At 49.2% G+C, this 26785-nt stretch overlaps 1 protein-coding gene across 4 annotated transcripts in view; it reads left to right on the top strand.

Annotated features, from left to right (window-relative positions):
• Positions 1-26785, top strand: part of Mgll (monoglyceride lipase) — a 103586-nt gene that overhangs the window by 59850 nt on the left and 16951 nt on the right. For all 4 annotated transcript variants that reach the window (XM_075983542.1, XM_075983540.1, XM_075983541.1 and 1 more), the window contains exons 4-5: positions 22211-22347; positions 23653-23763. In XM_075983542.1, the coding sequence (XP_075839657.1) occupies positions 22211-22347; positions 23653-23763 (248 nt within the window). The remainder of the gene's footprint in view (positions 1-22210; positions 22348-23652; positions 23764-26785) is intronic.

Raw genomic sequence — 26785 nt, 5'->3', positions numbered from 1 at the left:
TGGCTGCGCCCGGCCGTAGGCTCCTGACTCGTGTGGGGGTGGTGCTCAGCCAGCCCTCTCCTGATACAGCTTAATTCGGTGACATTGCACGTACACTCAGATCTACCCTGGCTCGGTCAGAAAGTGCTCTGGGTAGCTGGTGACCCAAGAGTGCCCCAAAGCCAAGACACAAGCTCCTCGAAGAGGGGTCCATCTGATAGTCCTGTTTCTGTGTCTGTGGGTGTCCCTGTGGCAGATGCTCCCCAACTTACAATGATTCTACTTGTGCTTTTCAGCTCCGTGTTGATGCAGCTTGCATCCACTAGGAACTGGAATTCCAATTGTGGATTGTGATTTTCTTGTCGGATAAATGGCAGGGCTGAGGGAGTGAGCCTCGGCCCCCAGGGAAGCCCCTAGGTTGCTGCTCTGCGTGCACAGTGGCACTGTAAGGAGCAACGGGAATACACCTGGCAGTTTCTAATAAATAGGAGAACTCAGGGTAAATAGTGACGCAATGAGGCATCAGTCAGTAGTTGTAGGCTCTATGCTGACTGACTTGGTCAGCGAAGACCAGGATGGCACTGTGTAACAAGCTCCCCTTGTTAGAACAGGTATGTCTTCTTTGTCTTACTTAGTCACTAGCCTGAGCTCAGCTTTGAGCTTTGACTGGCCCTGGTTTCTCTGTGTCTCACATTCAGCTTAGACCAGACCGGTGGTGGCTTGAGTCTTGTTCTTTCCGGGACATTGGCGAAAGCCACTGAGGGTGACAGAGTCAAGTGTTGCTTCTCAGAGCTGCAGCTCAGCTGTATTGTTTCTGCTTACATCCCACTGAAAGCAAGTCACGTAGTCACGAGCCACGTTGGTGGGGGAGGGGCAGGGAGGACCTGTGTCCCCGAGGATGCTCCTGCTACTGACCTTGACCTTTGTCATCATCGGGGTGCTATATAGTTACTTTTGGTTGCTGTAAACTCACCCCTACCCAGTGAAATGTTTCTTCCAAAAAGTCTGCACTCCCTAAAGATTCCATGACCTCCCAAAACAGCATTGCCAGCCAAGGACCAAGGGTTCAAATATCTGAGCCTATGGAGGACGTTCTTATTCACACCACCATAGGAAGCATCCTGGAGACAGTTGCTCTTGTATATAACTATGAGTTGAACCAGAAGAAAGTTTGTTTTTCTCAGTGGAGAGAATCCAGTAGTGTGACCACTTAGCAAGGCCAGTGGGTCAGAGGGCAGCACAGCGCAGGGCGCTTTGTTACACACGGTTCCCAAGAGGAGGGGCGGACGTGTTACACAGGACCTCTGAGAGCAAGTGTGTCAGGAGTCAGAGGGACAAAGGACATTTGTGCAAGAGGCTCTCTGTGGCCTTCCACCCTTGTGGCCATGCCTCTGCCTACATATATTCCAAAGCAACTGTTCTGTTGTGTTAGAGCTTGTTCAAAAGCCCAGTGACAGCCGCTGTGGTGATGTGACACACACCTTTAATCCCAGCACTAGAGAGGCAGAGACAGGTGAATCTCTGTGCGTTTGATGCCAGCTTCATCTACCTAGGGCGTTCCAGGCCAGCTGTGACTACATATGAAACCCTATCTCAAAACAAGCAAACAGAAAACCCTACAGCATACACTTGACATTCCCTGTCCCTCCTGGGCATGGGAGGGAGGCCACTGAGTGGGCTGGTAAGGGAGAAGTATCTGTCCTACTCTCTGGAGAGCTATGAATGTGTTCTGAAACATTCCCCCTACACCCTCTCCCCTCTCAAAGACACGGCACTGTGAACACAGTCTTGATCTGAACCTACCCTGGGTGATTTGAAGCTAGTTTCTCCTCCTCCTTCTTCTCTTTTTCTCTCTGAGGTTGTGCCCTGCTGGTAACTGTACACCAACTCTTCCCTAAGGCCTGGGGAGGCCTAAAGTGATGAAAAAATGACACAGGACAGACCTGGGGAGGGCAGGAGAGATGGCTCCGTTGGTAAACTTTGCCTGATAAGCCCAAGGACTTGAGTCGTACAACCATATGAAAAGGCCAGGCGTAATGGTGATGCCCGCTCATAAACCCGGCACTGGGGAGGCGGACACAGCAGACCCCTGGGTCTCACTGGCCTGGCTTGTCACATTTTCTCTAAAGACAAGCAGATTCCCTGCCGTGTGGGAACTCAGTGTCCTAGGTCACTTTGTGGAAAGGTCACAGCCCCACAGAGTGTTCTAACAGAATATAAAGTGAAGGCCTCCGAGCCTAGACCCTCCAGAGGTGGCACAGTGTCCTCCACCTTCAGTGCCTGCAGACCCTGGCTTGCCCTGAACATGTGTCCTTATCCAGATGTGAAGCAGAGGACTCACCTGTCTTCTGTGTGACACCTGGAACACACGTAGATCTGTGTTCTGGCTACTTTTCAGTTTCTGTGAAGACCAAAAGCAACTTAGGGAGTTTATTTCAGCTTGCATGTTGGGGAAAGCCAGGGCAGGAGCTTGAGGCAGGAACCTCTAGCAGAGACCATCAAGGAATGCTGCTTACGGACTTGCTCTGTCTGGCTTATGCTCAATTACCTTTCTTCAACAGTTCACACCCGCCAGCCTAGGGTATGGAACTGCCCGTGGTGGGCTGGACACTCCCATACCATTTAGCAGTCAAGAAAAGGCCCCACAGACATGATACCCCCAGGCCAATCTGAGGGAGGCAGTTCCTCCAAGGTGTGTGAAGTTGACAACCACAACCAGCCTCAAGATTTGCTCTGAGGTTCCCCTCCTCTATTGCTTTCTTAGGGGCACCTTTTTTCTACTTTCTGAGTGTATGTCCCCCTTTTTATTACAATCACTCCTTCATCTTCCTCCCATAGGAACCTGTTGGCCATTGTATAACACATCAGTGGAAATACGAGAGAGAGCCTTGGAACAAAAAAAAAAAAAATCAACCATGGGCAGAACAAGGCAAAGAGCAGCTGCTGGAGCCAGGCATGGGGGCGCACACCTGTGATCCCAGCACTCAGGAATTCAGTGGGCTCAAAGGCCAGCTGGGGCTACACAGGAAACTCCAGCCTCCAGACCTCCACATAAAGTCTTAAAAAGCAAAGCAGGGCTGGTCAGCTGACTCCGCAGGTAAAGGTGCTTGCTGTGGAGGCCTGAATTCAGTCCCTGGGACCCACGTGAAAATGAAGAGACAAACATGTTCCTCAGAGTTGTCCTCTGTCCTATACATATGACATATGCCTCTCCACAACATGCACATTCTACACACATATAATAAAAATTAAACAAGGAAGAAGGTAGCCACGGGTTGTGTGTTCCTCTCAGATTGAAGCTGGAAAGAGCAGTCTCTCTCTCCTTGATAAGCCATACTACCGAAGACTGGTGTGCGTATGGAGGGGGTGGGGTAGAATGGGCCCAGAGGATAATGGGAGTTGAGACAAACCCATTAAGCACGGATATTCTGTGGGTTTGGGGCGGATGCCTCTATTCACTGATCCGTGCATTTGGGAAAGGCAAGTCTGTTAGGCTCCCTTCAAAACATCCGCCAGTCAGTGATGCCTCTTCTCCGTATCTGCTCTGGAGAACCACCCTGTTCCTGAACCTCTGAAAGTGTCTTACATGCTGGCCAGCTGAGGAACCCAGCCACGCTAAGGCAAGCTCACATCTCCCCAAGACTCTAAGCAAGGGGTTGAGATGGGGTCTTCCTGTGGAGCTCCAGCTGACCTCACGCTCACAGCAGCCCCCCTGCCTCCGCTGCCTAAGTGCTGGGATTACAGGTGTGCACCACCGTGTCTGGCTCATGTTGTGACTTGGCTATAAAAAGGTATTCAAGACATTGCTAAGGGGGAAAATAGATCTACTTATGGAAGGCAGACAGAAGACCACTTAGAATTGCATAGAGATCAGAAACAGGCATGAGTGTGTACAGAAACATCTGGGGAAGTGACAGGGCCAGTTGCCAGAGAAGCAGCAGGATCCTATCCAGGTATTTTGTCTTTTAAAAGGCATACTAATTTTATATCAGTAGGCACAGTGGCTGCTGGGCACTTGTCATATATGGTTCTTTGGACTTGACTTCCATAAGGCTTCACTGCAGATCAGAAAGCTCAGACATCCATCAAAGGAGGATAGTCCATTGGCCAGACTGTCATATTTTAGAATGAAATGCTCCAGAATGAGATGTAGCGCGGTGCATTTGTGCAACAGTAAGCTAATGTGTTAGCTGTGTAACATACTACCCCTAAAGTGTAGTAGCTGGAGACAGTAGCTAGTTATCTGGCTCTCGATGCCATGAGTGAGTGCGAGTAGCAGGATTTGGATGGATAATTTTGGGATCGCATCCAGGATCTCACGCGTGCATTGTCAGCTGCAGTTGGGCAGGGCAGCTCTGTGTTCTGAGGGCAGTGCCAGTCGGGGCACCTGTGGACACCAGAAAGGTCCTGGGCTGTACACATGGCTGTCAGGAAGTAACAGTGTCTTGGGAGCCCACACCAGTCCTTTTCAGTTGAGGTTTGAACATGCTACATTTCCAGTGGCTCTCAGCCTGTGGGTCCCATCCCCTTTGGGGGCATCAAATGATCCTTTCACAGGGGTCACCTAAGACCATCCTGTATATCAGACACTTACGATTCATAACAGTAGCAAAATTACAATTATGGAGTAGCAACAAAAATAATTTATGTTTGGGGGCACCGCAGCATGAGGAACTGTATTAAAAGGTCAAGCATTAGGAAGGTGATTAGGAAGGTTGAGAATCACTGGCTTGGGCTAAAGGCGCGAGCTCCAATCTAGCCTTGCTGGAGAAGCCTGGGCACATTGCAGAGAAGTGCATATGGGGGTCAAAGCCTGAGCCATTTCTGCAGTCAGCCTACCAAATGCCCAATGATGGTTTGCCTGGGTGGCTCAGATCACAAACGGTATCTCGTGAAACTCTTTGTGGTAATTGCCTTTTCTGTCCCAGGCATGCCTCTCTAGCAGTTAGGGAATTGTCTTGATGGCTTCAATCCAGGCCAGCAGAGCATCCTGCCTCTATTAAGGGGCTCTTGACGCTGATTGCCATTCCCCTGCTCCCCCGCCCCTCACATCCACTTAGCAGGCTCATTTTCATATGCTCAACACCTCACCACAGCCCGCACCTCAGTGCAGTGCACAAGCGATCAGACGCCAATGACAGCCACCCAGCAGCTCTGATTGCAGGCTGACGGCCCCTCAGGTTCATGCCCTGTTCAGCCTGTACACATCTCCCTTTAACAAAAACTACCATTAAAGCCACGGAAATTTTAGAAAAATATGGGGAAAAATGAACAAAACATCAAGTAGTTTTAATTGTCCAGTTGGCCATGGTGTGTGTGTGTGTGTGTGTGTGTGAGGGGTGGGGGGCAAGCCAGTGATTTTTTCCACACAGTGTGGACAGATGGCCCCTTACGAGGCCCTGGGGTCCAGCCTCCACTTGCTGTTTGGGGCATTCCCCTCCGTGTTAGCATTGTTTTTTCTTCTATGTTCTGAAATTGGAGAATGGGCGTGCAGCTCGATGGGAGTGGTATGGAGACTTTCTGCTTACAGAGAAAACCGAAGCAGGGACCCTGCTGCCCTGGGGACCCCCACCCGGTGTGAATTTGTCTCAGATTACTCCTGACACTTGTCACTGGCAGCAGTGGCTTCTGTGTGAGGCCAGGCGTTTGATCTTCAGCACTGAGGGAAAACAAAAGCCAAAGCACTGAGGACACCCTGCCTGTTCTTGTCGGTTACTTTTAACTCTACTCCAAGTGGATGACCCAGGGCCCCTCCCCTGTGGAGTTTCTTCTCTACAAGATAGGAACTCCAGCTGGTTTTCAGGATCAGTCCCCCAGGCTCCAGGGTTGTAACCAAACCCTTGTTTGTTTGGGTTCAGTTGGCTCAGCTGCCCAGGGATCATAGAGGGGGCAGAGGCTGCAGCCTGAAGCCATCTCTGGAGTCTCCAGTGGGACATGATGGAGCTGAGATGGGTGTGCTTGGGAGAGAGCCTGGACATCCTTTCTCCAGTCTCTGGACAGTCCCGGGAGAACACTCTGTGCCTGTCTCCTCTAGGGGACTGGGCCGGACCCGAGAGCCTTAGCTCCTCTTGTCTAGTGACCACTCGTTTTCTCTGGCTTAATTCCCAAAAATCTGCCATAGTCTGATACTTTCCACACACTGGGACTAGCCAAGTGAGATGTGGTGTCATGGATCCAGAGGCAGCATTGTGCTAGGTAGGATGGCACCAGATTTGTGTATTCTAGGTGCCCAGAGAACAGTGGAAAGGGAGGACAGGATGAGTGTGTTGTTTGACACTAGTGAGAAGTGGTCCAGACAGTAGGATGCCTGAAGGGCCGTGCATCATGCCTATTGGGTGGGCAGGGCCTGGAGTGAGAAGTGGTCCAGACAATAGGATGCCTGAAGGGCCGTGCATCATGCCTATTGGGTGGGCAGGGCCTGGAGTGAGAAGTGGTCCAGACAATAGGATGCCTGAAGGGCCGTGCATCATGCCTAGTAGGGTGGGCAATGCCTGGTGCCTGGGTACTCAGAGCAGTGTCACAATGAATGGTTAGAGTAACTTCCAGAAAAATAGGAAAGACCTACATGTGGTGTCCACTTTAGAAACAGTGCTTACGGCTACAACTGTGGTTTGTGTTTTACACAGAAGGAAGGTCAAGGGGATTCTGCCACCCGTCTGGACCCAGCTTCACCATCATCCAGAGTTCTTCTCCATCTCATCTGGTTCCATCAGCCCTGGTGGGCTGCTGGTTCCTGTCTTCTTACTTTTCTTGTTCCAGACTTGGGCCACCTCTTCGTACAGCTCCTGGCTCCTGAGTCTCTATCCCTCAACACCCTATTCTTTCTCTTTACTCTAGAAAAGTCAAAATGATTTCATTAACATGATATGCAAAAGTTTAAATTTCTCATCCAGTCTCGTAAGGGGTTAGAGCACACACACACCCTGCCTTCTTCCCTCTTCCCCTGCTCTGCCTGTCTGTGCCTGCACACAGGGTGGGTTGCCATAGAAACAGTGCCCCGAGGCTGGGCTTTGCTCTAGGTCCAGACCTTCTTGAAAGCCTGGTTTGGCCCAAGCAGTAAGATTGCGTTTTTGGATTATGTAGGTCCACCACACGCGGAACTCAGAAGTGCCTAGCCAGGCTTCGTTAATCGTGCCTGTGAGAAATAAATACTGAGATAGGCTTGCAGGGTGCTTTGTGGAGGGTGCTTTCTCATTTAACCCTTTGAACAATCTGTCAAACAAATAGAATTACCCTGGTGTCAGCTGTCACTGGTGGAAAGAAATATCAAAGGTCTTAGTGGCAAAGAAATGTGTGGGGTAAAACACAGCTAAAAAGTCACCCTGCCAGTGGAGCCTGCATCTCATACCAAACCCTGTATTCTTTCTGCTGCCTTCCAGAAACTGCCCGTGGCTTTATGACATAGGGGCAAATATCTAAAACATAGTCTCTACCTGATCTCCTGACACAAATAATGGTCATCGGGAAACCACCTTGCAAACGTGGGTTGCTTCAGTAGCATGCTAAGTTGCCTGTCCCTGTGACACTCGCATTCGGTCATATATATATATATATATATTTGGTTATACATATTATATATTTGGTTATATATATAATAACCAAATATATTCATGAATTTTTTAAAGGCCAATGGGATTGCTTACAGTAAACGCTGAGTTGGCCTCCGGCCCTCTCGGGATTTTTCAAGCATCCTGTTATTCTGTTGCGGACTTCATTCCTTGGTGTGTCGCATCCTGGAAGTTTCTAGTGGTACACGCCTCTCCACCTCCCAGCTGCTGCTGGCTCAGAAGCCAGGGCCACTCCCATCGGGAGATGTGAGCCAAAGGGATAGCTTTCCGGGGTGATTCTGGCCAGCCCGCACAGTTTCCCAGAGCCTCGCCATTTCATGAAAGAGAAGCCTAGCAGGAGAGAGGCCTGAACATGTACTGAACACGGGGATGTGACTGCCCATCCCACAGATCCTGCCTCCCTTGTTCTCCAAACTGTCATCCTATAGCACGACACAAAAGGAAGCTGGTCCTGCTAGACACACCAAGCATGGCAGTTATGACGCTTTTTGTCATGTTGTTTCCTCCTATTTATACAGTGGAGTGTAGGATGTTTTCAAATAAATCCTCTAAATAAGAAATTCTGAGAATGCACGACTCTGAAAATGCGCACCGATAACAGCCTTTTAGTTGGTTACATTATAAAGCATGTTGTAACAGCTTTAAAAAAAAAAAACTGAGTCGAGATGTGTTTCCATAGCCCATATGCTGAATTCTGGCATCTTTATACCTTTCCCAAGCTGTTGTCAATTAGTAAAAAAAATTAATTTCTGCATTGATCTCTGTTGTGATTCAGAGCTTGTTTTAGATGCTGCAGGGAGCTGCCCAAGGCGATAGTTTTCTTCCAGCAAAGGTACCTCAGTTCTGTGGTGGCTGGAGAGAATGAAGCGGGTTGTGCTGAGTGCCCTGGGACAGAAACTTGGATCCTCAGCAGACAGAGAAGAGGAAATGGCTTTTGTTGAGGGAAACAAACCATTCTCCAGGCCGACAAGCTGTGGCCTTTGTCTTTCTGCCATCTGCGTGTTTGTCAGCGAGAGAGAGAAAAGCAACCTGCCTGCTTGTGTGACATCCCTTGCCCTGGCAAAAAGGATGGCCACACACGGGCACGCAGTTCTTGCCTTACCTATACCAACGCCCTTCTCCTCTCCCACTGACTTGTGATCTTTTGGTCAGTCCCTGCTCTTGGAATCTAACAGGATTGTTGGTTGTGGTACTGTTTGAATGTGTCTTCTGATGGATGGCAGTTTTTTGTTTTTGTTTGTTGCTGTTGTTGTTGTTTTTCCTTTTGGTGGCAAAAAATGAATATATGGCGCCCCTTGCATTTTAATTTGTTACTGGTTTTAGTGGCTCGTATATTTGTGCGTGTGCTCCTGGAACCTCTGCTTTTGAATGTTGCAGAAGGGCGGAGACACCAAATAGAAAACTTAGTGGGAAACTGTGACGTCTGATGTTTTGAAAGCTTAGTACTAAGTCACCACAGAGAGAAGAAAGTACACACAGGTTGTCCCCTTGTTCCTATAAAGCTGAGATTAAAGACTGGAGTCAGAAATCAAAACAGTCTCAGGCTGGAGCTGGAAGGCTCTTCCTGGCACATAGGCAGGATTTTATCTCAAAAGTTCTCAGGGGCCAGGCAGTGATGGTGCTCGCCTTTAATCTCAGCACTCAGGAAGCAGAGGCAGGCAGATCTCTGAGTTTGCGGCCAGCCTGGTCTACAAGAGCTAGTTCCAGGATAGGTTTCAAAGCTACGGAGAAACCCTGTCTTGAAAAACAAAAACAAAATAAAAAAAAGTTCTTGGGGGCATTTGATGTGGCCCAGGCAATCTTATGGATCTGCCTGTGTCAGGACTTCAGATGGCCTAAAGCTGGGGTATTCTGTGGCCCATTCTTTGGGTCCTATTTATTTACTCTATGGCTCTCTTGTCACACCAATGGCAAAGAAATCGGTTGCCCTTAAAAAAGAGAGGTGGGGCTTGGGCTGTGACTCAGGGTTAGAGCACTGGCTTAGCATGTACAAGGCACCACAGAGAAGAGAAGGAAGGAGGGAAGGAGAGAGGAAGAGGGACAGGAGGAGGCATTGATCACCAGACTCAGTAGTGTACAGCTGTAATCCCAGCACTCAAGAGGCTGAAACAGGAGAATCGCAACTTCCAGGCCTGCCGAGCTGCCCTGCCGAGTGACTTCAAGGCCAGGGTAGGCAATTAATTGAGACTCTGTCTCAAAATGAACAGTTGGTTTGTGTTGTTTGTTTTCTATCTGGGGTATAACCCAGCGGTAGAGCCCTTGCCTGGAGTATTCAAGGTCCTCAGCTTACTCTCCAGTACCAGAGTGAGGGTGGGGCTCACCTCTATGACCATTGAGAACAAATTCTCATTCTCGAGCCTTCTGTGTTTCGATATACAATATATATGAGCCCACTGAAAACAAATGTTTTTTCCTGCGGTTCTTAAAAGCATAAGTAGTCAGATGTCAGACAACTCGTGCTCCTTCCTCTCACAGTGAAGCCGTGCCAGGCCATGGATGTCCCCAGCCTTGTGGAGGATGGGAGTCATTTAGTTTTAGTTTCGTGTGTAACATGCAGGGCTTGTCTGAGCCCCACGTCTTCACGGGGAACCTTCAGGAGGATGGTGACGGTACTGAGTGTTTATACACCATAATGGCCACCTCACATTCACTTGCCTGTTAATCTCACAGTCTCCATGACATAGGCTTAGTGAGTCACCTGCCCAAGGCCACATAGACACCTCTACGCTTAACCCCAATCCCCTAGTCCCTGCTTTTCATGTGAAAGTCCTTTGGCTTCACTGGCTTTAGCTGCGAGCATCATCTCCTAGGCCTTCTGAAAGTTCTACTGAACCATTAAAACCGTGATGCCTCCCATCCTGGACTGCCAGATCAAATCTGCATATCTTTCTAAACAGCTTGCTCTGCCAGGTGAAATCCCCCTTGCCCCACCCCGCCCCTTTTTAAGTAATTATTTTACAGAAGCCGAAAGTCGTGTGTCCTTTTGGGAAGTGACCTTGGTTAATAGTATCAGTAGAAGTAGTGTTTGGGCAGCTAGGGATGAAACCCAGGGCCTCACACCTGAAAAGCAAGTGCTCTACCACGAAATATAAGCTTTTGTTAATATATGTTTAAATATTTTTTCTATGTTTAATTGTGTGCGTGTGTGTGTGTGTGTGTGTGTGTGTGTGTGTGTCACCATGTGGATATGTCCATGTGTGAGTGCAGGTGAGCTCGGAGGCCAGAAGAGGCCATCAGATCCCTAGAAGTTGGAGTTACAGGCATCTGTGCAAGCTACAAACCAAACTTGTGTCTTCTTTAAGAGCAGTGCTCACCTGTGACTGCTGAGCCATCTCTCCAGCCCCATCCTTTATGAGTTCTCTTCATTAGCATGTAGCAGTTGTCCATAATGGCACGGATTATGGATACAGTGCACAGTAACCAGAGCAGAGATACTGGTGTTGGGAACAGTCAAGCTTGCCTTATTTTTTCAAATGCCACACTTAATACATTTGCAACAGGGGTTAAACTTGGGTTTCTGTACTTTTATTTACTTGTTTGTTTGAGACAGGGTCTCACATTATAGCTCAGGCTGACTTGAACTCACAGTAATCCTCCTGTCTCTACCTCCTAAGTACTTTGATTACAGGTGTTCAACACTATATACCCAGTCCCCAGTTGCTGTATTTTTTCTTTCTTTCTTTCTTTCTTTCTTTCTTTCTTTCTTTCTTTCTTTCTTTTTTCCTTCCTTCCTTTTTTTGACGACAGGGTTTCACTGTGTAGACCTGCCTAGCCTTGACTCATGGAGCTCTGCCTGTCTTTGCCTCCCCAGTGTTGGGAATAAAGGTGTGTGCTGCTATGCCCTGCTCCAGCTTCTGTGTTATCTTCTCATTCATGTTTTACCAATCCCAAGCTTGACCCACATTAGCACTAGTTGGGAATTTCTGCAGTCTTATGGACAGTACAACTCATCTAGTAATATTTATGAAGGAAAAAACCCACAGAGATCTGTTCTGCGATCAATGAAGACACTTTTGAGGGAACTGGGCTGATAGGTGGACCTGAGAAAGCTGCCAGGGTGACTGAGGACACAGACGGGGCCTTCTCTCGCTTCTGTTTGGAGAGCTGAACAGGTGGAAAATCCTTCGTATGTCTGAAACACAAGCCAGAGGAAGGAGACTGTTGACAAGGGAGAAAGTCCACTAACATGACATGTGAATGGGAGCAGTGTGAAGGGGCCAAAAGCTGTCGCTGCGGGAGACCTGCTCCGTGCCAGCCAGGCTGGTCACCTTCACTGACGGCTTCAAGGCTGTCAGACCCACACCGTGGCCTGCTCCTCAGTGACTCTCTGACATATGTAGACATCTCCCCATTTACAGACAGGGAAGTTGCTCGGATAGTTTCGTTTTGTTTGTTTGTTTTTGTCAACTTGACACAGCTCTGGTCATCTGGGAAGTGAGAACCTCGATTGAAGCCTTGCCTCCATTAGATTGAACCATCAGGCAAGTCTGTGCGGCATTTCCTTGCTGGTGATTTGGAAGGTCCAGCCTATTGTGGGCGGTAACACCCCTGGGCAGGTGGTCCAGGGCTGTATAAGAAAGCAGGCTGGTGAGCAAGCTAAGAAGCAGTGCTTCTCATGGCCTCTGCTTCAGTTCCTGCCTTAAGTTCCCTTCTAACTCCATGATTACCCTTCCTAGTGGACTGTATACACTGTGAGGTGATATAAACCCTTCTTGTCTCTAAGTTCCTGTGGCTCATGGTTTTCATAACAATCATAGCAAACAGACAAATACAGGAAGTGACCAGGAGCTCACGGTTGGCTCTTTTGCTCCGTGCTTGCTCCAAGGCGTGGGTCTGAGCCACAAGCTCTTCGCTTTCGCTTCTCACCATGGTGAAGCACATGTGTGGTTTCTGTGATGGCCTTTTACCCGCCTGTGCTTGGTTTCTGAGATTTCCCCCAGTCGTCTTTCCTTTATCTTTCCTGGCTGTCGTCTAGTAATCGTTTTGCTGTGACATCTAAATGTCCCAGTGGCAGCCTGCGAGTTATTCTGCATCCCAGGAAGTTCCCTTGGATGACTGTCTCAGGGTGGGGTGAATTGCCAGGCTGGACATCAAGCTTATGGACACCATGCATTGGTGGAGTTGGTGCATCCCTGGGCCACTTGTGAGTCTGTGGCAACCCCTAGATTTAGAAGTAGGGACACACTCAAGCCTCCCCCTATGCTCCTCAATCACTGTGGTATTCATGGACAAAGGACTTCACTGTCCTTTGAAGGAGTGAAGGCTCCCACAACCATCTCTTCCAGGTCCACCCCCCAGTTCTCAGGACCAGCTCTCTGTCCTGATCTTAGGTCCTGCAGTATCCCATCCTCTGGTGCCTGCTATTCTTGTGGGATGTCTGGGAATGCAGACTGTAGGGGCAGGAAATAAATGTCTGTCATCTTGACAGCCAGATGGTCTCTGGAAGCCAAGGCCAGTTAGCTAGAGTATAGTGTTGCCCTAGCCCTGTGGACTTCATCAAAATAAACCCCAACAGGAGGCCTGGGCCTGGGTGAAGTACACAGACATGACAGCCTGGTAAGCGAGCCCACGGCACATGGCTCTCTCCATCCTGAGTTGTCCATTTGGGACAAGGCCAGGCCCAAGGCCTGTTCCACCATCAGCCCTTCCATCTGTCCGTGGCACTGGCTTTGGTGGCAGATGGAGACAGGCCACTTTGCAGAGTCCAGTGGGACCTGAAGAGGAATAGGGATGAGAAGTGAGGAGACACTGGTGTGTGCAGAGACCTGGTGAGAAGTGAGGAGACACTGGTGTGTGCAGAGACCTGGTGAGAAGTGAGGACACACTGGTGTGTGCAGAGACCTGGTGAGAGGTGAGGACACACTGGTGTGTGCGGAGACCTGGTGAGAAGTGAGGAGACACTGGTGTGTGCAGAGACCTGGTGAGAAGTGAGGACACACTGGTGTGTGCAGAGACCTGGTGAGAGGTGAGGAGACACTGGTGTGTGCAGAGACCTGGTGAGAAGTGAGGACACACTGGTGTGTGCAGAGACCTGGTGAGAAGTGAGGAGACACTGGTGTGTGCAGAGACCTGGTGAGAGGTGAGGAGACACTGGTGTGTGCAGAGACCTGGTGAGAGGTGAGGAGACACTGGTGTGTGCAGAGACCTGGTGAGAGGTGAGGAGATACTTTGGTTTGCACAGATACCTGGTGAGAGGTGAGGAGACCCTTTGGTTTGCACAGATACCTGTGAGAGGTGAGGAGACCCTTTGGTTTGCACAGATACCGAGCACACACCTAACACCAGCATGTGCCATGTCGGGTCCCACAGGAAGCCAGGAGGCAGAGGGGGAGCAAGGAGAAGCCACAGGGAGAGCCTACTGTGGCTGAACCAGGATGAGCAGGGATCAGATGGGCTGAGTGGGATAGCTGCAAGGCTGCTGGGCATGGGACTGACCCTAACTGACTTCTTGCCTACGGATGATTACAGGAAGGAGATCCCCACGTAAGCACCCGATAAAGGGTGGTGACTGTGGCTGTGGTTTCCTGCAGCCTGGTACGGTTTAAAGGCTAGCTCACAAGCAATTGGTTGATGGGGGAGTGTCATATATCAATCTGTTGATTTCATTGGCTCTAAGCAATAAAGAAACTGCTAGGCCCATTGGATAGGCCCACCCTTAGGTGGGTGGAGTAAACAGAACAGAATGCCGGGAGGAAGAGGAAGTGAGGTCAGACTCCGCAGCTCTGCTCTCCGGAGCAGACGCAGGAGAGACGCCATGCTACCTGCTCCAGGGAAGACACACACCATGCCCCAGCTCCGACCCAGGATGGACTTAGGCTAGAATCTTCCCGGTAAGCGCACCTAGGGGCGCTACATAGATTATTAGAAATGGGCCAGAGCAGTGTTTAAAAGAATACAGTGTCCGTGTAATTATTTCGGGCCATAAGCTAGCCGGAGCCGGGCAGGGCAGGCGGCTGGGGTTTTGGGGACGTAGCCCCGCCGCCTCTCCCATATTACTACAAATGACGCCCAGACGTGTGGCTAACTAAACCTACTTAAAAAACCTGAGAAGGCTTAAAAATAAGGAAGAGAGCGTTTAACACAGATTTTTGCTGTTTGTTGGTGGCGTGCTGTAGAGAGATTTCCTGATTCAGCGACAGCAGCAGAAAAAAAGCTGCGTTATTTTAAAGCGCGGCTTCCTGGGGCTTTGCCGCCAGTGCAAACTCTGGCTTTATGTTTGTGTTCCCGCTTGGGATCGGAAGGAGAGTGCTCTGAGACCTTGACGATGACTCAGAGCTCCCCGCCTGCTCCTGGGCAGAAGGCAGAATCAGGCTTAGGCAGGCGGAAGAGCATGGCGGATTCCTGCCGCCATACAGAGACGTGTTTTTAGACTGAGCAGTGCTCTGCCTGTCAGATTTGGATGTTACTTGGATGAAAAGAATTTCTGTGCTGCACGCTCAGTCTCAGAATTAAAGTGCTGAGTGCCGCTCCTACCTGGTAGCCCCAAGAGGCTTCCTGACTCAGCTTCAGCTGCAAAACCCTGCAGCTCATTAAGAGGTCCTGCCACGAAACACTTAAACGGTGTTGACGAAAAGCTGAACGCATGCTTTTCGGTTTTCAGCCGTAGCAGGAAAAAGCTGCGCCATTTAAAAATGCTGGCTTTCTGGGCCATCCTGCCAGGGCAAACTCTGACTGTTTGAGGTAGGAGGGCCGGCTACCGAGAGAGGACTTGAGTGTTGTCTGTTGTAGCTTGTTGGCTGGCAGGGACCTTGAAATGCTATAAACATGGCTACAGCCAGTACCTCAGCCTTGAGGCTGGAAAGCTAAGAAATGGACTGGATCTAGCTGGCAAAGCCACGCCTTTAGTCCTACTGATATTGCTTGGTAAATTAAAGGCTCTTGTGGTCAGAAAAAGAGAGATATACAGTAAAGAGAGATTCAAAGACAAAGAAAATTTTTAAATGGTTTAAAGTGTGTTAAAAATATATGCAAGCTGAAAGTTGAAGTTCTTAAAGCAAAAAACAAAAAAAAGGAAGAGAGTTGTTGTGTGTACACACCTTTAATCCCAACACTTGGGAGGCAGAGGGAGATAGACCTCTGTGACTTCAAGGTGTGGTAGCACACGCCTTTAATCCAGTGCCTAAAAGGCAGAGACAAACACATCTCTGTGAGTTCAAGGTGTAGTTGCAAACACCTTTAATCCCAATGCCTGGGAGGCAGAGACAGGCGGATCTCTGAGAGTTCAAAGACAGCCTGGTCCACAGATATACGCTCAAAAAGCAAAAAGTTAACTTAGGAATGTCTCAGCTTAGATTCTTAAGCGCCTAATGATTTAAAGGCGCAAATCAAAAGTGCTCCTGGATAGTAAAAAATTGTAGATTCACAATAGGACAGATTCAGACCACTAAATGAGTCACACTGTTGGATGAATGTACGTTGGCTTGGGAGAGAGAAGAAAAAGAATATAGAGAATAAAGTTAATGGTTTAAAAAGAAAAAAGTAAAAGTAAAGTCTTTAAAGAGACAGAGTACAGATAGTTATAGATATAAATAAAATAAGCCGCGTAAAGATGGAAAATTCACAGAGAGTCTGGATTATGTACATTGTGTTTTCTTTAAAATTTTTGACTGTGAAGGAGCTAAGTACAGAGAGACATTTCATTACATGGGTTGCCAAGCTAAACCAGAATGGATATAAGGGTATTACGATTTCAGAATTTGGGTCTAAGGATATGATGCTTTGGAGAGAGTCTTCTTTTGTTTTCACAGAGGATGAGACTCTATGGATTTCTTCTATTCCGATTTGGTATGATGGACCACGTCCTCCTGAAGGGTTGCTGTGAACATCTTCAGAAAATTGCTTTGCTCAACTGCCAACTGAGATAAACCTGGCACACAGGTTACACCCTAAATAATCTGATTAACGACGCCCCCATTCAGCAGGAAGCAGTTTGGAGAGAAAAAACTGCGCCCATGTTCCCAAATATAGTTTATAAATGTTCTTTTACATTTAAAGGGGGAAATGATATAGGTATGAATAATTTGCATTGGTATGGATTTTAAGGTCAATTTTGTTATATGTATAAATGTTTCTGATGTAACTTTTACTTGATAACTGTTTTGTTATATGTAATTTTACTATGTTAAAGTTAAAGCCTTTCTTTTTTGTTTAAACAGAAAAAGGGGAAGTGATGGGGGAGTGTCATATATCAATCTGTTGATTTCATTGGCTCTAAGCAATAAAGAAACTGCTAGGCCCATTGGATAGGCCCACCCTTAGGTGGGTGGAGTAAACAGAACAGAATGCCGGGAGGAAGAGGAAGTGAGGTCAGACTCCGCAGCTCTGCTCTCCGGAGCAGACGCAGGAGAGACGCCATGCTACCTGCTCCAGGGAAGACACACACCATGCCCCAGCTCCGACCCAGGATGGACTTAGGCTAGAATCTTCCCGGTAAGCGCACCTAGGGGCGCTACATAGATTATTAGAAATGGGCCAGAGCAGTGTTTAAAAGAATACAGTGTCCGTGTAATTATTTCGGGCCATAAGCTAGCCGGAGCCGGGCAGGGCAGGCGGCTGGGGTTTTGGGGATGTAGCCCTGCCGCCGCTCCATATTACTACAATTGGTTACCTCTCCAGTAATAGCCAGTCCTGGAAGGGGCAGGGCCGAGCCCTCCAGCATAAGAAAAGCCTGCAAATACATAAATGATGACTGAAAATGACAAGTATGGTTGGGTTGGGTGTGGCAGTTGCACCTGTGATTCTGGAAGTTGGCTGAAGCTTGCAGCTCCAGCCAGGAGTTCTCATTGCAACAGTGCAGAGCCTGCTGCCCAGAGGGGCCTGCTCACGGGGCAGTTAAGGGACATACACCAGCCAGCCAAGTCTCTCTGGCAAGGGGCCATCACAGCTCTCTTCCTACAGCACTTTGAACATCCATCACATTCTTGTCCTCTGCCAGGCCTGTGCAAGACCAATGGGCTGCCTGATCAGAGGGGCGGGGCAGGAAAGTGTGGGCGTGTCTCGGAACTGTGGGCAGGTGTCTTGGAATGTGCTAGTTAGCAGGCCTCAGGCCAGTGGGAGCCTTCAGCAGAGTCAAGAACGCTGGCTGAACCGGAAGGTGAGGACTGTGTTCTGAAGCAAAGGGAGATGTGAGAGCATGGAGCCCCCACTTTGAAGCTGGTGGAGAAAAGGAGGAGACAGGCACAGGTAGCTTAGAGCTCTCAATCCTGCAAGTCATATAAAGGCTGACTTGGTAGCCTGGGATCCCATAACCAAAGGGTAGGGAAAGATGGGATGGATGGAAGCATAAAACTAAAGCCAGCCTTGTTTGGAGACCGGATGACCTAGAGGGATTGTGGGATGTGAGGTCTGCTGGATAAGGGCAGAGGTAACACTTGGTGAGAGAGTAGCTCATGAACTCATCAGGGGAACTGAGTTGAAATCCAGAAGCAGTGTGCAAACTGAGTGTGGTGGTGCAGGCTTGCAGTCTCAACTACTGGGGCAGGAGGACCGAGTTCAAGTCCAACGTGGGCACCTTAGTGAGGAGTGTCTTAAGTGGTGGAGGAAGTGTGGGGAGATGGCTCAGCAGTTAGGAGCACTGGCTCCTCTTGCTGAGGACTTTGATTCTGTTCCCAGAACCCACTTGGTGGCTCACAAGTATCTATAGCCACAGTCCCAGGTATCTGACTGATACCCTTTTCTGGCTTCCACTGGCACCAGACATTTACTTGGTGCACAAACATACATGCAGGCAAATATTCATGTGTACAAAATAAAAATAAAAATAATAATAAATTTTAAAATTTTGAAAACATTTTAAAGGGGGTGGAGTGTTGGAGAGCTGGAAAGGCGACTTCTTGTAGAAGACCTGGGTTCATTCCAGCTGGGGGAGACTGCTTGTTCGTTCCTGGCTGCCTAGACCCAAAATAACCACACAGAAACTATATTATTTGCAATACTGGTTGGCCAATAGCTTAAGCATATTTCTGGCTAACTGTTATATTTTAAATTAACCCATTTCTGTTCCTCTGTGTATCGCCATGTGGCTGTGGCTTAACTGCTAACGTTCCTTCAGGTGTTTGTCTCTTGTGGGGCAACATGGCTTCTCACTGACTCGGCCTTCTTTCTCCCAGCATTCAGTTTGGTTTTCCCACCTACCTCCATTCTGCTAAGCCACTGGCCAAAACAGATTTATTCATTAACCAATAAAAGCAACACATAGAAGAGCTTCCTACACCAGTTTCCCAGCACCCATGTCAGACAGCTCACAACCTTCTGTGACTCGAGCTTCAGGAGATCCGATGCCTCTAACCGCTTCAGGATCTGCATTCATATGTACATATCCATCAATCATTAAAATAAGTGGGACACTGAGGTGTGGGCTTGTAGGAAAGCATTTTCCCAGCGTGAGCAACACCCTCCTAGATTCATCTCTCAACACTGAAAACAAATAAATAAAATCCAAAAATAGGCTGGATTCAATTGGAACAGGAACTATAACATCAGGGCGACATCAAAATTTAGGAAGTGAGAGAAGTCTCTCTCGTACCTTCTGCTAGGACAACTGAGAACTGGGTGTTGAGACTAAGAGTTGTTGATTGTTCCATATACAGTATTGCATTTATGGAAAAGCTGCTGAGCTGCTGGGACTCACATGGGTGACTTCATGTGAATACCGGGAATACCAACCCAAGCAGAGGAAAGATGAAAAACCTCAAGGCTCAAGGTCATATCTGGAGGTCACGGGTGTGGATGTCATGATCCAGACTTCCCAGCTGTTAAAATCTGTAACTTACTTTTGAGTGACTCAACCATCTTTGTTTACAAGTTTTGCCTCGGCTTCTCTTCCTGTTGCAGTGATAAAACGCTCCGAAAACAAAACAAAACAAAATCAGCTTAAGGACGAAGGGCTTTTTTTGAGCTCATGGTTCCAGATGACAGTTCCTTCTGGTGGGGAAGGCCAGGAAAGCAGGAAGCTGAAGCAGCTGGCCACATCACATCGGCAGCCAGAGGCTGAGAGCAGTGGGCATGTCATCTACTGCTCAGCTTGCTTTCTCCACTTTATGAAGTCCAGGATCCCATGCTGGGAACGTCTCACCCACAGTTAAGATGGGTCTTCTCACCTCAATGAATTTATGTTTATTGACAACCAAGACAACCCCGCCCCCCACACACCGGAGGCCCTTCTGCAAAGTGATTCTACATTCAGCCAAATTGACGTCACTGTTAATCATCATATGTATACAGACAGAAAGTAAAATAGCAACAAAGTTGTGGGTAAAGATTGTAGGAATTCAGATACAAATGGAAATATTCTTCCAAAATTTTTATGTATTTGAAAATTTTCTGACAGAAAGGTTGAGGAAAAAGTTGGGAGGGGATTGATAGCAAGGCTGCTTCATGGAGCTACAGGTGGGTTCTTTGTGCTTTGCCTGTGTAGGAGGAGGCTGTAGAGCAGGCTCATACCTGCAGAGGGTTGCAAAGAGGCAGAAATGCTAACATTTAGGGGAAGATGGCTGGGTGGGCAGAAGATGGGGGCGCTGGGAGGAACCCTCCTTGTGTCCCAGCTTTGTGCGGCTTCGGTTTGTGAATCATGAGACTGATCTTTTGATGGGCGACTCTTTGCCTTAAAAATGAATGTGTGAACGAATGAAGCATGTTATCTAAGGAATGGACATAGAGTACACAGCAAAAACTGGACTTGGAGGTTCATGCCTCTGTTTCTAGATGTTCGGGAGGTCAAGAGAGGAAAATCACAGGTTCAAGGACCGCTTAGTCTACAGAGTGGGTAAGGGGGCAGAGAGGCGGCTCAGTGACTGAGAGCACTTGCTGCTCTTGCAGAGGACCTAGATTCGGTTCCCAGCACCCATGTTGGACAGCTCACAGCTGCCTGTAATGCCAACTCCAGGATAATTTGATGCCCTCTTCTGAATGTTGTAAGAGCTGCGGGCTGTGTTCCACCCGGCTCCCACATGGCTAGCTTTACACCAGAAATAACAACACACAAACTGTATTCATTTAAACACTGCTTGGCCCACTAGCTCTAGCCCTTACTGGCTAATTCTGATATCCCCATCAACCCATCTCTAATAAACTGTGTAGCACTGGTCTTACCGGGAAAGATTCAGCATGTCTGACCTGGCGGCTTGCTTCATCGTGTCTGCCTCTGAGAGGAGCTGCATGGTTTCTGAGCTCACTTCCTCTTCATCCCAGCATTCTGTTCTGTTTACTCCACCCACCTATGTTCTAGCCTATCAGGGCCAAGCAGTTTATTTATTACTTAACCAATGAAACCAACAGATTGATATATGACACTCCCACATCATCTGAGCACCAAAGGCACGCACGTGCATGTAAGTGCACACACTATACACACACACACACACACACACACAATCAAAAATAATAAAAATAAATAAAATCTTTGTAAAATAACAAGCACTCCTTTTTCCAGGGTGAAGGTGTGGGCCCTCCTGGGGCCTTCTTCCTCAGCTTGCGGGCACCGTCTTGCTGTAATGGTTGTCCCTCTGTGTACTGACATCTGCATGTCCTCCTCTTATGAGGACATCAGTCTCACCAGATCACAGCATCTTAACTTGATCACCTTTTAAAGTCCTCACCTGCAAACATAGGACTTCAGCAAAGGGAAGAAGCGATGACGAAGGCTATACAAAGCCCACTGGGAAGATGGCAGTGCCCTGGTGGTAAATAGTAATCTCAAAATGCTGTGAACACCCTTGGTGCCACTGAGCTGGTTAGAAATGGTTGGTGTGGTACAATTTTTGTGACACACATTTACCCAAATGTAATAAATTTTAAAGAAGGGACACCCTAGACAGGCATGAGACTTGGAAGCATTCCTTTCAATGGTAAGACACATTGGTCGGAAAGCGTCTGGGAGAGTAGGGGGACATCAGTGTCAAAGAGGAGTTTGACCACAGCAGAATCTCTGAGTTGGTTCTAGGCTTGCTAGCCTCTCCCCACTTGTGCTGTAGAAAGAGTGATTTTGCCCCATAGTTGCAAAGTCCCTTTGAATAGATGACCCAGGCTCTGTGAGCAACACTGTCAGCTCCTGGCAGCCTGCTGCAGCCACAGCCTTATGCACTGGCGCCTTATCTGGAAGCCGGTCCATCTTACAGTTTCCAAACTTTCCCCACAGCTGCCAGCCGCCATTTCTATAGCAACTGATGCCCTTTGCAACTGGGGGCGGGGAGTGCAGAGACCCTAAGCAGAGGAGAAAGGGGAGATGAGCTGCACAGACAGGTGATAGGTTGACAAACCCCAGAAGAAGATGGGGCCTACTGTTTACGCTGCTCTGTTGAGAGCCTTGGCAAGCACCCTTTGGCCATCTTGTTTGATTTGATGTGTGATCTCATGATGAAAGGAGAGGAGACAGAACACACTTGGTCAAAGCCACCAGTGAGGCACAACTCTAAGGGTCAAGGAGCTGGGGATGCAGGGAAATAGCTGAGCCTCATTAAGGCTTACTCTGTGTGCCTCCTGCCCCTCCCTTCTTCCTTGGAAAACTCCTCCAAGGAAGGGTGTTGCCTGGTGTTTCTGGCAGTGCTCTAAGAGGCAAGTTCCTTAAGCGCTCAGTGCTTACAGGAGAGGAGTGATTAAACCGGGTTAAATGTGATGTGCCTGCTGCATTTAAGGGCGGGACTAAAACTCTTCCCGTTTCTTTCCAGTTGGCCATGGGCAGAGTGAAGGAGAGAGGATGGTGGTGTCGGACTTCCAGGTTTTTGTCAGAGATGTGCTGCAGCACGTAGACACCGTTCAGAAGGACTACCCTGGGGTCCCTGTCTTCCTCCTAGGCCACTCTATGGTAAGCAGGTCAGAGAGAAGTTCAAAGCAAGCCTGGTCCCTTCCTGCCCCACTAGCATCGGCCCGGATGGAATGTCCTTTTCACAGACCCTATCTGTGGAGTCCCCTGCACTCCCAGCACTCAGAAGCTGAACTAGCTCCTGGAGGTCCTCATGCTCAGGGCTGGATGGATGACAGTGAGCAGGAACATCCCATGAAGCAGACCTGAAAGCAGTTTGAGTCCCTTTCCCTTGGAGATCTCTGAGCTCCAAGAACCAAGTTTAATCTCAGGTGACACCACCACAGCAGCCCCCAGGCCATTCCTTCCACCAGGAAAGCTAGCAACAGGGGTCTGAGAACTGCTGAGACCCAGAGGGCTGCTCTGCAGGGCACCTCCTCACTGCCTGGCCCCTGTAAATGTTGGAGATTACAAGTCTTTCTGTCAGTTTCCTCTGGGCTTCAGACAAACAAAACTGCCTCTGCTGCTTCCTCCTCCTCCTCCTGCTCCATCCACATCAGGACTGGTTATTCTTCCTGGAACTTAAGTTTTGGAATCATTACTGAAAACACACACACACACACACACGTATCCATCTATTACTATCACTGGATTCCCCCTAAAGAAAGGAAACAACACATTTGTCTGTCAGAAGAGATGAATTGTGGGTCTGCTAGCTTTGGGCCTGAGACTAGAAAGCAATACATTGTACATTTGTAACCCACAAGCAGGGAACCTTCTTTGCATCTGTCTGAAATATTTGGCTTTGGAAAACCCAGAGAAGAGAAACGTGCAATCAGACCCTACAGAGTCAGGCACGGTGGCTCACTCCCATAATCCCAGCACTCTGGAGACTGAGGCAGGAGAATGGTCATGAGTCTTTGGCTGTCCTGGGCTATAGAGTAAGACTCTGTCTCAAAAAAAAAATAGGAGCCGGACGGTGGTGGTGCACACCTTTAATCCCAGCACTTGGGAGGCAGAGGCAGGCGGATCTCTGTGGGTTCGAGGCCAGCCTGGTCTACAAGAGCTAGTGCCAGGATAGGCTCCAAAGCTACAGAGAAACCCTGTCTCAAAAAACTAAAAAATAAAATAATAAAGGGGCGAGGGCAAGAAAAGAGAAGGAGGGAGAGGAAGGGGGAGGGGAGGGGAGGGAGGTAAAGAGAGAAGCAGGAAGGAAGAGGAGAAAAGAAGGAAGGAGTGATCTGCATGCCAGTGGATGGAGTCTGCTCCAGGTCCACACACATGCTCTTGGCCAGCATGGAAGCAGGTGAGGGGGTCGGGGTCACGCTGGCTAGAAGCTGGTGCCACTCTGTTCTTTTTGCCTTGCAGGGCGGTGCCATCTCCATCCTCGCGGCTGCAGAGAGACCAACCCACTTCTCTGGCATGGTCCTGATCTCCCCTCTGGTTCTTGCCAGTCCAGAATCTGCATCAACTTTCAAGGTAAGAGCTCACTGCAGTCTGTAGGGACCCAGAAGCTTCTTGAGTGTGATGCACCCCCTTATAGCTGGAGTCTGTGTCAAAGGCCCCACTGTTGTTCCTCAGCTTCAGACACTATTGTGTGACGGACTGACGTCAGTCACCAGGGCTTAAGTTAAAGTCAGGTATGTCTTTCCCCTCAACACAAAAGAAAAGGCTTCCTGTTTGTGCGTGTTGTGCTGGCCAAAGTAAAGAGAAGGAAAGGTTACAGTTGTTCTCGAGCTGGCGAAGTCACGTTTGCTGACAAGTCCCACGCAAGTGTGAGCTTCTGTACCCGAACGTTTGCCAGCCTCAGCAGAACGTGAACTCGGAGTGGAGCGGCAGCTGTGGATCCTGTTCCCGGCTGCTCCGTTCCATCTCTGAGCTCTTCCAACCTGATGAACGGATGCATCGTTTTGGATTGTGGGTATAACGTGCTGTATAACAGTTTGCTGCCGTTGCTAGAGCTTTGACCCCTTTTGACAAGGTTAACGAGGCAAGGAAACACCTTGAATCTAACCCCCACTCCAAGAAAGAAGCCAAAGCCAGTCTCACTGAGGGACTGCGGATGTGGCCTCAGTGCAGATCTGTCCTTAGGAGAAGCACCCAAGGAGTACCCCAGCCCTGGCAGAGGCTGCTGTGGCCTGGGCCAGCTCTCAGGATGCTTGGAGGGGAATGAGGGTGAGGTGATGTGACCTGGGTCCAGGTGCCCTGGGCAGCCTATATTCTCACCATCAAATAATGACAGGAGGCTATTTCAATACCAGTGTGGCCTCTTGTTCCCCCGTCTCTTGGGACCCACCCAGTGGAAGCTGGTACTTGTCTGTGTTCCCAGGCTGCGCAGTGGCATCATGGAAAGGTACAGAGGCTGTGGCCTTCTTCACATCTGCCCTGGTGGCTGTGGTTTTATGGGGCAAGGCCAAGTTAGTCTGAGGCGCTGTTCCAACTCGAGTAAGACAGAGGTGAGAGGGGAAGGCTCTACTGTGTCCTGATGGCTTCATTCTGGAGGCCTGTGCACCAAGGAGTCTCCAACTGTGTCAGGAGTTGCCAAGTGGAGCTGTGTGTTCACCCACACAGTCCCAGACTAGGGAAGAGGCAAGACCCGTGTGCTAGGGGTGGGGACACTGAGGCTTGGGAAGGGGTCGTTAGCCAGGGTTAGCGAGTGGTAGATGTGAGCCCCGGTGGGGCTGCCCCCACAGAGAAGAAAATGGATGTTTCCCCCTTAGAGACAATCCACAGAGCCTTTTAGATAAAGTGCACCACAGCAGCTGTGCCCAGAGGAAGGCCGCCAAGGTTTTCTCCCAGGGTCCCCTAGGGCTCTGTCTAGGACCAGCAGTGGCCACACTTCTGAGCTGGTGACCTTTCAGGCTTGGTACTAATAGATCACCTTGTCAAATCAGGAGCCGGGGTCTCTAGGGGGACACAGGTCTCCTCTGATTTACCAAGACAAATTAGATTTCCCCTGGTCTGCCAAGGGCCAACCCCACCCATGTCTCTTGCTGCCTTCAGGCTTCAGCCGGTATTGTCTTGGACTGGCACAAAGTGTGATTCCCGGTTCACCTGCTTGGGTCATGCGGCTGCTCTCCACACACGGCCTTCTCCTCAGACAGGCTCCCTGAGAGGGACTCACCTCATCTTTTTTTTTTCTCAGTGTAGTTTTAAATATTGAAGAATAATTCAGAATTCAAATACTAAAAGGTGGGGAAAGGTATGGAGAAAAAGCCTGCCTCAGGGAGCGAGCAGCAGTCATGCTAACAGAGCTCGCTTAGGAGATACAGTTGGTGTGCACATGCGTCGTTTGTTCTGGCTGCAGATGGGGGCTTGTTCCACATATCATGGGGAATATTATTACGTGTTCCTTTGGTTGATCTGCTTGTTCTTTGAGGGGTTTGGTTTGGTTTTGTCCTTTTTATTATATGTCTTGGTGATCTTTCTTCATCAAAATCTGAATGGGATCTACCAACAGGTTCAGATCCTGGCTTAGAGCTCCCGGAGAAGCAAACACTAGTCTCCCCCCCCCCCCCCCGTTTCTAGTCACTTGCTCCTGTGAGCCTCACAGATGGACTGTGCTCTGGGGAATGAAATGGAGGTGTGGTTCACAGGCAGGGGATTCTGAGGGGTGGAGGAGGTGAGGACTCAGAGTTGAAGGGTAGGGGTGAAGGAGGAGCTTCCCCACTTGTCCTGGGAATAGCCCCAGAGCCAAACGGATCCTGAGCTCACTTAATGGCACTGGCATGCAGCTTAGTGGTGGGCATTGGCCTCCGGTGAGTGAATGTGGGACCCGCACAGCAGAACCCAACACAGGAAGAGAAATCCCGGGTCCTCAGACTGGCATCATCCAGCCAGTACTAGCCTAACCTCAGCTGGTCCCAAATAACACATCCGTCTTCCGTCTTCGTACGCATGTGGGTGTGGAAGGTGACCAGCTTCACCCCTGGGATGGGAGGGTGCCCAGTCACCACCATCTGCTCTTTCCACCGAGGCTCTGTTCGGACAAGCTGGGATATATTTAGCCTGAGGAAGAGACTGGGGACAAAGACAGCAGCGCCCAGCGCTCTCTGCTGAGGAAGTGGTTTCACAGGGAAAACGGCAGCAGCAGAAATTTAGAGACCAAAATTGCAGAGAACAAGTTTGAGCCGCTGCCCTGGCTGTCGCCTCAGTCTCGCGTGTCTTCTAGGATCTCTGCTTTTTCTAGGAGCCTCAAGGAAAGCAAAACTCCTAGGCAGAACTGGGCTGGGGCTGCCAGGACTGTCATGAGTGGAAACCATGTCCCTGCCTGAGGTCCCTGGAGTCCAGAGAAGAGCTCTGCAGGGTCCCTAGCCAAAGTATGGAGAGGGGCTATCTCCAGGAGCCCCTGTGTCTCCCAGAGAACACCAGCTGCTGGGACAGGAAGTGACTCCTAATTCACAGGAGAGGAAATGAGGCCATTGTCTTCCTCAAGGTCAGCTTGATTGCTACTGAGCCAGGGATCCAGCCCCCTTTCACCCTAAACCGTGACCTCGGTCAT

This window comes from Microtus pennsylvanicus, chromosome 8 (assembly GCF_037038515.1).
Source record: "Microtus pennsylvanicus isolate mMicPen1 chromosome 8, mMicPen1.hap1, whole genome shotgun sequence".
In the NCBI taxonomy this organism is placed as follows: Eukaryota; Metazoa; Chordata; class Mammalia; order Rodentia; family Cricetidae; genus Microtus; species Microtus pennsylvanicus.
This window is presented reverse-complemented; position numbering and strand designations above follow the sequence as displayed.